Raw genomic sequence first — 10,166 nt, 5'->3', positions numbered from 1 at the left:
AAAGCAATAAGCCCCAAGAAGCCGTGGTTTACAGTGAATTTATAACAGCTAAGGGGCGTTGTTAGGTACGACTTGAAGCGGAGTGCCTAAAACCCCTTTAGCTGTTATAAATTCACTGTAAACCACGGCTTCACGGGGCTTATTGCTTTATTACATTTTTTTTTCATTTACTTTGGATACAGAAATAGTACATTTATTTATTTATTTAGTTAGTTAGTGGTTTAGTGGTTTAAGTGGTTATGATTTTTCGTAGTCCACCACCTTTCAAAATTTGAGAACCATTACTTTAAAAGAAAACCATCCAATCAACACAATTACAACTATATACAGTACATTCGTTGTCTTAAGTTTGAGTGATATCAACAAAGTTCAGTTAATTAAAGGTGGGGTAAGCGACTTTTCAAAAACGCTTTAGAAAACTGATTCGGGCCAACTAGCAAAACAAACTTGCAGCCAATGCACAATCAGCTTGTAACACTCCAAAGAGAAAGGAAAACTTGAAATCGCATCATATGACCCCTTTAATAGAAGGTCAGCTTAAATAAATTATGCATGTAGTTATGATATCTCATACACTCTCTTCGACAAAATCCGATCACATGTATTCTTAGGAAGTACATTTGAGATGCATGTAAATACCTGTAAACATTCTATAAACATTATGAAAAACTCTCGCCTTGTATATCTTCAGAGAAGCATATGAACAGGATCTGAGAGAGTTATAGAGACTCCAAAAGGAAGACGTGATGAGCCCTTTAGATACTCCACTTCTAGAGCTCTAGTAACGCCTTCTTTGTTCTCTTTCACTTTCTCTCATGGTTTCTCAGGTTGCCGCCCTTTCCTCAAGATCTACCAGGCTATGCAGCCCGTCTACACATCTGGGATCTAGTAAGAAACACCCCATGTTTTCCTACACGGTATTGCTCATGCTTCCCTGGCATGTAGCCCAGCCTTCAAAACGTCCAATCACAGGCGGCCCTCTGTGTCTGGGGGGTTTCTGAATCACACACACTCAGAGGAGCCCACGTGTGCTTTTCCCATACATCACTGAACTCAGCCGCTGTAGCTTCCTGCATGTTCTCAGACTGCAGCTGTGTTGTTATCAGTAGGGATGACCCTTTCTGTTAAATGCAAATACAACATTTGGCAGCCATGCATTGATAAGTTTAGGCTTATGTTTATGTTTAATGTGGGTTTTTTGTGGTTAACGGTTGTGTGTCTGACTGATGTTTGCAGTAACGTCCAAGGAGACAGTCAGACCAGTATCTGCATCACCATTGAACCCGGCCTGCTTCTGAAAGGAGACATCCTGGTAAGAATGAATCTCACAAAACCTGTCAAAAAACATCCAAGTCATATTTCACCCCAAAATAAAAAAATAAAATATTTTTTATAAAGACAGTGAAGTCTATTTTAAGGACGTATGGATCTGACATATTTTTATGACAGTTTAATACATTTTAATACATTGTAACCTCAGTGTATGTGTGTGAGTTTTTGTTTATTATTATTGTACTGTATTGTACTTTTGTCCTTATTTAAATAATAATGAAGTATTATTATCATTATTATTATTATTGATTAATTATATTATTATATATTATTAATCACGATTAATCGTATCCAAAATAAAAGTTTTTGTTTATATAATATACGTGTGTGTGTACTGTTTATATTTATTATGTATATATAAAGACACACACATACAGTATATATTTTAAAAATATTTACATGTATTAACATGTATTATATATATGTGTGTGTGTGTGTGTGTGTGTGTGTGTGTGTGCTTAATTGTTGTGATATCAATGTCACAATGTAAACAAATCCTGCTGGTGCTGAAATTGTCATACATAAAATGTAACTTCTTATTGTTTTTCTTTGATTTTGGGTTAAATATGATCTGTTCAGAGTTGAATTAAGACTACAGAAACTGGGGGAAAGCAGCTTGGCACAAGTTCTTCCTCCATTTATGGGCATTTCTCAGAGCAACATGCCAATAATAAAGCGGGATGTCTAGAGGGACATCCATCAGTCCTTCATTCCTGATGAGAGCCACTTTTCTCTGCATGGATTTATTTGCATTTTACCTCAGAAAGCTTTTTGGAAGAGAAAGCCAAAAAGAGCAGAGTGCTTTATCATCTGCCATAATGCTGCGCTTGTAGAGGGGCTCTTTCTCTGATGGGCTCGATTTCAGAAGTCCTTAGTAAGCAAAATCAATCAGAGCTGATCTATAGAGGACTCTAACCTGAACACGAACCACAACATTGCACTGCACTTCTGCCAAAGCATATTATAGATCAATATACCCCTAGCACGAAAAAGCTTCCCTTGAGGAACAAAGGGGTTCAAATGTTTGAGATAACAACTGAAAACACTTCTATTTTGCAATATTTATCAATAGTTGGTACTGTATGCATCCATTTTGCTTCATCTCCATCATGACTTTATTGTTTTTTTTTGTTTTTGTTTTTTGTATTCTCAGATAAGTGGCTTGTTTTTAAAAGCTTCATTTTGTTAATTGTGACTCACTGAGATGCGGTTTCCCGAGGCAGGCCCCCCATGTGTGCGGCTGAGCCTCTGCTGCATTTTGGGAAAACCGCAGGATGCTCTGCCAGCCCCCATCTTCCTCAATTCGGTCGTGTTTGTTTTGTTTCACTCTCCGAACTGAAAAGCTGTACATTTTTTGTCCATCTGCCCCAAGTTAAGTAAGTTAATTATAGTTATTTTGGGCAACAGAAAGAGGGATACAGTTTCCTCAGTGGCCAGTGAGGACATTTTTATGTCCTTGTCTGGGTTTTGGAGAGGCTCTGTTGTTTTACATACTTTCACTATACTGACATCTCTGGCTCAGCTGCACCATGGGAAGGCGAGGCGACCAGCATCCAAAACCTCTCAAACAATTTGTTCCAAGCCCATGAATAGAACTTTCTGTGCTGAATATGCGTGTGTTGATGCAAGATTACGTTTGAATGATTTGCCATGCTCTAAAGGAATGTTCTGGGTTCAATACAAGTTAAGATCTACTGACAGAAAGTAATTTCAACTCATCCCTCAGCTGAAAACAAAGAAGCATAAATTGTGGTTACAAGTTTAAGTGAAGCAAACTCCACTCACAGGAATTATACCAGCAATGCAAACCAGAAATTCATCCTTTTAGAAAAGTAGTAAAACTATTTTATTCATGCTTCAGACAACTTGTATCTACCAAAATGTTCAATTGCACATTTCCGTTTGTAAATCTTTGAAAGTGTTGCTACATTTGTATGAAAGTTACTGCAAATATTTATTTATTTGTTAATTATTTATTTATTATTTATTAGTGCTGTCAAATGATTAATCGCAATTAATCGCATCCAAAATAAAAGTTTTGGTTTACATAATATATATGTGTATGTACTGTGTATATTTATTATGTATATATAAATACACATGCATGTATATATTTAAGAAAAATGTTAAGTATATATATATTAAACATATATTTATATGATATAATTTATATGAATATAAATATATACATGCAATTATTTTCAAAATATATGCGGTATGTGTGTGTTTATATATACTTAATAAATATACACAGTACACACACACATATATTATGTAAACAAATACTTTTATTTTGGATGCGATTAATCGCGATTAATCGTTTGACAGCACTATTATTTATGAAATCCTCTGTCTGTCTGTCTGTCTGTCTGTCTGTCTGTCTGTCTGTCTTTCTATCCATCTATCTACCTATTTATAATTGTTTTATAAATTGATAATTTATAATTGTTTATTAACCGTTTATGTATGTGTATATGTATTTGATTCATTTATAACTATCAATTGTTAATAATAATAATAATAATAATAATAATAATAATAATATTTATTTATTTATTTTATTTATGTATGTATGTATGTATGTATGTATTTATTTACCATTATTTGTTAATAATAATACACTATTTGATTATTATTGTTGTTTTTATTATTTAATTGTTTATTAACTATTTATGTATGTATATATGTATTCGATTGATTTATTACTATTATTAATGTCAAAATAATTTAAAGTGGTAATCAATGTTATTATTAATTAAACTTAACTTGTGTTTAACCTGGAACATTTATGGTTGTTTGTAACTGTAATGCTTTAAGCATCTACTGCTATGACCTTCTTCTGTCTGGCTGAAAAGCAGCATATTTTCAGCTAGTAATAGTGTGCAATTTCTTTTACCGTTTCTGTTCTGTGTTTCACCTGTTGCTGTAATGTGACACGTGGTTTCTCATGTCGTCTACAGCTTAAGTGTTACCACAAGCGCTTCCGCAGCCCGTCCCGTGATGTCATCTTCAGAGTGCAGTTTCACACCTGTGCTGTCCACGATCTGGGCATCGTCTTCGGCAAAGATGAGCTTGATGAAACATTTAAAGGTACGCTGGATTTGCCTCAGTTGAGTCTTGTATAGTCAGAAGTTTCAATATGCTCTGCCATCTCAGACTACGTTTGGTTGGTTTCATGTGCTTGTTTGTTTGTTTTAATTAAATCAGCTGCATTGATGACAGTGGATGATCAGTCCATTTCTTTTTTCAGATGACAGGTTTCCTGAATATGGAAAAGTGGAATTTGTCTTTTCTTTTGGCCCAGAAAAAATCCAAGGTAAGAACTCTTTTTTTATTGTCATTCATGTTCAGCTATTAAATAAATGACATACATTTACATTTACATACATCATAGGAATGGACCACCTTGAGAACGGGCCCAGTGTTTCTGTGGACTACAATACCCAGGATCCTCTGATTCGCTGGGATTCTTACGAGAACTTCAACCAGCGCTGTGAAGATTCAGTGGAGGGTGAGTGAAGCTGTAGCCTCATTATCAACAAATGACTGAAAATTATTAGACTTTCTCAAAAGTGGAGCCAGAATGGTAGTAAAACAGTTCTATTTTCGCTTTAACAACTTTAAAACTACTACTTTTACATTTCTGCTTGTAAATCCTCCAAATTTTAAATTTGTCCATTGTAAGGTACTCTAAACACTATAAAAATGTATTTATTTATTTATTTTTTAATTAATTAATTAATTTATTTATATGAAATATTATTTATTTTTACTTTATTTATTATAAAGAAAATATAATAAACACATAATTTTTTATTTATGTATTTGTTTATTGTAAATACAAACTATTATACTTTTTTTTTTTTACTATTTATGTATTATTAATAAATAAGTTATAAATGAATATTTTATTTATTAATTTATTTGAGAGTCAACATTTTTCATTTTATTCAGCATTATTTGGATGCTTCCCTAATAAACATCTGCCTAGTCTTTAGACATCGAGGCAGCTCACTAGCTTTGCTTATTCCTTTATTAACTAATGATGGCCACTCAGAGTTCACATAATGTAGAGTTTGTGTTCGGGTCATCCATCGGTCCCACATCAAATCATCAGCATCCATTGGAGTTTTGTGACAGAGCTGTTTGTGTACACGTGTCTGATAATCTGTGCGTGCGGCGCGACAGAGACTGATTTAATCAGATGAGTTTGTAGTGCTGATCACAGAGGTCGAGTCGAGTCGAGTTCACATGGCCGTGTCACTGGAATTGTCCTCACACCCTTGTGGTCTAAACTGCAAGCCTCCTTATTTTAAGTTGTGGTGTGCTTCTGGTCCTTAGACATGTGATTTGTTGTCCTTTTTTGAGACATCCTCATTTGGTGGGTCAGCTCTCTGGAGAGGGAAAGTCAGAGTGAGGAATGCAAGGAGGAAATGTATGCAATTCTGTTGAGGTTTGGATGGAAGTACTGCATATGCTTTAGTTTATATAGCTTTTTACCTTATTTGTTATAAAATGTTTTAGTGACATACATAATAAGGTCTTCTCCAACTTTCTAGATTTTGACTACCAGTAGTGTGCAAGATTCAGACACTCTTAGAATATACCAGCCATTTGTAATGCCTGAAGAAATTACTGCAATTTATCGATTGATTCATATAAAAGTTATACAATTTTGTAAAAATTATTATCGATCTTGGAAACGGTTTTGCTGTTGAACATTTTTGTGGAAACTGATAAAACATTTTTTCAGGATTCTTGAAATATAAACATATATAAACTATATATACACTACCGGTCAAAAGTTTGGGATCAGTAAGACTTGTGATGTTTTTTAAAGAAGTCTCTTATGCTCATCAAGGCTGCATTTATTTGATCAAAAATACAGAAAAAAAAGAACAGTAATTTTGCAAAATGTTATCACAATATAAACTAATGGTTTCTCTTTTAATATCCTTTAAAATATAATTTATTTCTGTGATGCAAAGCTGAATTTCCATCAGCCATTACTCCAGTATAAAGTGTCACATGATCCTTAAGAAATCATTCTAATATGCTGACAATATCACTGTTTTCACTGTATTTTTGGTCAAATCAATGCAGCCTTGGTGAGCATAAGACACATCAAGAACATAAAAAAAAAAAAACTTACTGACCCCAAACTTTTTAATGGTAGTATATGTACTACAATTTGCATATTAAATTCACATACTAAAAATCTGATCATGTATTATTATTATTATTATTATCATTAATAAGAAATCATACTCAGTGCTGCAGTGGTTACATATTGTATGTTTGTAGAGCAGTTTAATCTGTTCACCAGCACCTATAATTCAGACCAAAAAGGGTGATTTTAACCAGATTTAGTGATTGTTTTGTGTGTGTGGTATGCATCAGAAAGGACTGTGGGTAGTCTGGAGGTGGTCTGGAGGCTGGTACGATCCCAATATGGAATAGAAAACATCCCACAGAGCCCAGTTTCCCTGTGGGCATTTGACCACAGTCACTCCACACCACCCTGCGTCCCAAGCCTCCATTTCCCTCGTCAGCTTCCAGTGGCATTTGGTGAAATATTCCAGGCGTTGGCTGAGAATTGTGCAATTCATGCTGTGAGGAGACAGTCAGACCAATCCTGTCCAGTCACAATGTCCAAAACGACTACAACTATAAATTATTTTGTCTTAGAAAACACCCATGCGGCGTGTTTGTTATCTGTTCGACTCGAGTATGTTTTGATTACTGCAATCCAAAAAATACTTTGAAAACTGTCGAGACTGTATGGTCGTGTTATTTTTAATATCCCTGGGGTCAAATTTTAGGAGCTCCAGTCAGTTTAGCCCACATTTAAATTCTACTCTGTTCTCTTTTGAAGACATTTGAGATGATAGGCTATAAAGGCTATAAAGTTTGTCACCCTCTTGACCAGTCCGTGCTTTAAATAGGGCAGGCAGAAATAGGAGGCTCTTGGCTGCCACCTTTAAAGGAACACTCCACTATTTTTGAAAACTCATTTTCCGACTCCCCTAGAGCTGGAAAATGAGCCTATTTTCAAAAAATAGTGGAGTGTTCTTTTAAGAGGGGTGTAAACTAATCCAAATCTCCGGTCAAGAGGCAAGACCCCAAACTGCCCCCTGGCAATGTTTTATGCCCTTTTATAAGATGCCTACATATATTTACCATTCAAAGGTTTGTGGTCAGTAAGATTTTTAAGTGTTTTGAAAGAAGTCTCTTGTGCTCACAGAGGCTGCATTTATTTGATTCAAAATATGGTAAAAACAGTAATATTGTGAAATATTATTTAGATTTGAAACAACTGTTTTCCATTTTCATATATTTTAAAATGTAATTTATTCCTGTGATGCAAAGCTGACTTTTCAGCATCATTACACCAGTCTTCAGTGTCACACGATCCTTCAGAAATCATTCTAATAAAGCTGATTTTGCTGCTCATTGAGCACCCATCCCTGCATGCAGAACAGAGTCTGTCTTCAGTCAGTAGGACTGCTGAATGGAAAGGGCACATTTGCAAATGAATTTAGATGCCTGTCACATAGTCAAATATCTCCATTGAGTGACTGCGGCCAGAGAACAGACTCCAGAGACATGATAAGCAGCCAGACATTATGCCTTTGTGCTGGAGTTCATGCATCCCGTCTGCCGAGACTGAAGGACTGACTGACATTGTCAGAGGAGAGAATGACTGATAGACCAAGAACAGTGAACTCGCGTCATCATTAACGCTGTCCTTCCTTCACTGACTCTTTGCTTGTTTAAGCAGCTATTAAGGTTTCATTTGCTAAAGTCTGAAGTATTTTAAAAACTATACAGTGGAAATGATTAATACGTAATTGTGGCGTGCAGCAAATTCCCATATTCATAAAGAAATAGTTCACCCACAAATTAAAAATTGTCATAATTTTCTTTCTAAATCCCTGATTGTGTCAATTTGTGTCTTTTTTGCATGATATTCACAATGCTTGTTTCAATACAATGAAAGAAGAGGTTATTAATTAGTTTGAACGAATGTTCGTTTGTTCATTCATTTATTCATTCATTCATTTATTTTAAGACACTACCGGAAAATAGGCTAAAATAATCACCATGCTTTCCCAATTGATTAATCACAGTACTTTAAGACAAATGTTCTGTTTTACACTTTTCTCAAATTTAATGTTTAAATATGCAAATTATGCACTGTCTAATTAAATATGTGCTAATTTCCATACATTTCTAGAACCAGAATCTGAACATTGGATAAAACCTGGTTCAAAATTCATAGGAGTAAACAGATTTTACAGCGGGTATACTAGATATTTCTTTTTACCACTTAGTAATCAGAAGATATGACAAACAGACAGAAAAAAATCAGTGTTTTAGGAACAATATGTAAAATAAATGAATATATTATTAATATCTAAATAAATAAATCAGGCAAATAATATATGAAGAATAAAATAAAATGAAGAATAAAGATTGTAATAAAACTGCAAAGTTTGGTCTTTAAATACATAGTTCTTTAAAGATGTATTGTAATTTACATTTACAGATGCCAAAAAGGTGTAATAAAATGAAAAAGCTATTTCATGACTTCAGAAGATTTGGAATTTGGAATTTTGGAGGTTGATTATAATATATTGTAAACCATCATCCATGTTTGTAGTATAGACAAGAGCAGCTTGGAAATCCTTCTCTTTTGTGTTTTCTACTAAAGAAAGTGTCAAAGAGTTTTTAGAACAACACAAGTAATGATGAAAAATAAAAATTTCTGGGTGAACGATATAATTGCATCTTATATACTTTGAAGAATTAAAGCCATGCAGTGTTTTTTTCCCTTACAGTACTAGAGAAGTAAACCACTATCTTAAAACTCACTCAATCTGTACCGAGCGCCGTAATTACAGTAGCCCACAAATGAGAGGGCAGCATTTTAAGATAATAATGCTTTATCCTTTCTTGGATGTTAATAGCTCAGTAATTGATGTCTTATCTGCTTCGTGTCTTGACCACAGATAGCACTTCGCTGTTTAACAGGAGCTGCTGGCAAGGTTAGAGCAAAACAAGGCCAATCTTTGCTGGTCCACTGATATTTGTACACCTCAGAAACCACAGACACTACACTTGCCTGCCTCAGCGCTGGGCTGGAAACCATCAAAATAGCTTTCCATGTCTTGTTTTCAATGCCAAGTTTGCTGTCATGAACGTTTATTATAATAGGCATTGTTTGGTTTAATATGTTCTACAAGTCCATACAAATGTAATTTTGATAATGTGATGTTTCTGAGTGAAATGGAAAGTTTGAAAGGGATTGTGAAAAGTGAGCAATGAGATTTTTGTATATACTCTTCTCGCATAGCATTATTATTATGCATGTTGTTTTTGGCAGGTCAATATTAATTGAGTTTTTGATTTTGATTTTGATTATATAATTATATATTATTATATATAGTATTCATCTTGTATATGAAAATATTATGCAAATTACAGACAGTGTATATATACATTTTAACTTTTAATTTTAAATAATTTTGGCCTAAAATTCATATGACTTTAATTTACAAACTATAATATCTATTTGAAAGTTTGGAGTTAGCAAGACTTATTTATTTATTTTTTTGTAAGAAATCGTGTATGCTTACCATGGCTGCATTTATTTGATCCAAAAATATAGTAAAAACAGTAATATTGTGAAATATTATTCAAATTTAAAATAAGGGCTTTCTCTTGGATTTTATTTATTTATTTATTTTTTGTAGTATTTTTTTTCCCAGTGATGTTAAAGCTGAATTTTCAGGATCTGTTTTTTTTTTTTTTTTTTTTTTTTCGGGTTTTTT

At 33.8% G+C, this 10,166-nt stretch overlaps 1 protein-coding gene across 4 annotated transcripts in view; it reads left to right on the top strand.

Annotated features, from left to right (window-relative positions):
* LOC107656527 (tensin-1) overlaps positions 1-10,166 on the top strand; it is a 69,814-nt gene that overhangs the window by 9,598 nt on the left and 50,050 nt on the right. For all 4 annotated transcript variants that reach the window (XM_016444409.1, XM_016444408.1, XM_016444406.1 and 1 more), the window contains exons 7-11: positions 828-888; positions 1,237-1,312; positions 4,293-4,422; positions 4,583-4,648; positions 4,727-4,843. In XM_016444409.1, the coding sequence (XP_016299895.1) occupies positions 828-888; positions 1,237-1,312; positions 4,293-4,422; positions 4,583-4,648; positions 4,727-4,843 (450 nt within the window). The remainder of the gene's footprint in view (positions 1-827; positions 889-1,236; positions 1,313-4,292; positions 4,423-4,582; positions 4,649-4,726; positions 4,844-10,166) is intronic.

Source organism: Sinocyclocheilus anshuiensis, unplaced genomic scaffold (assembly GCF_001515605.1).
Source record: "Sinocyclocheilus anshuiensis isolate Anshui unplaced genomic scaffold, SAMN03320099.WGS_v1.1 scaffold1473, whole genome shotgun sequence".
NCBI lineage: Eukaryota > Metazoa > Chordata > Actinopteri > Cypriniformes > Cyprinidae > Sinocyclocheilus > Sinocyclocheilus anshuiensis.
Note: the sequence above shows the minus strand (reverse complement) of the source record. Positions and strands in the feature narration are given on the sequence as shown.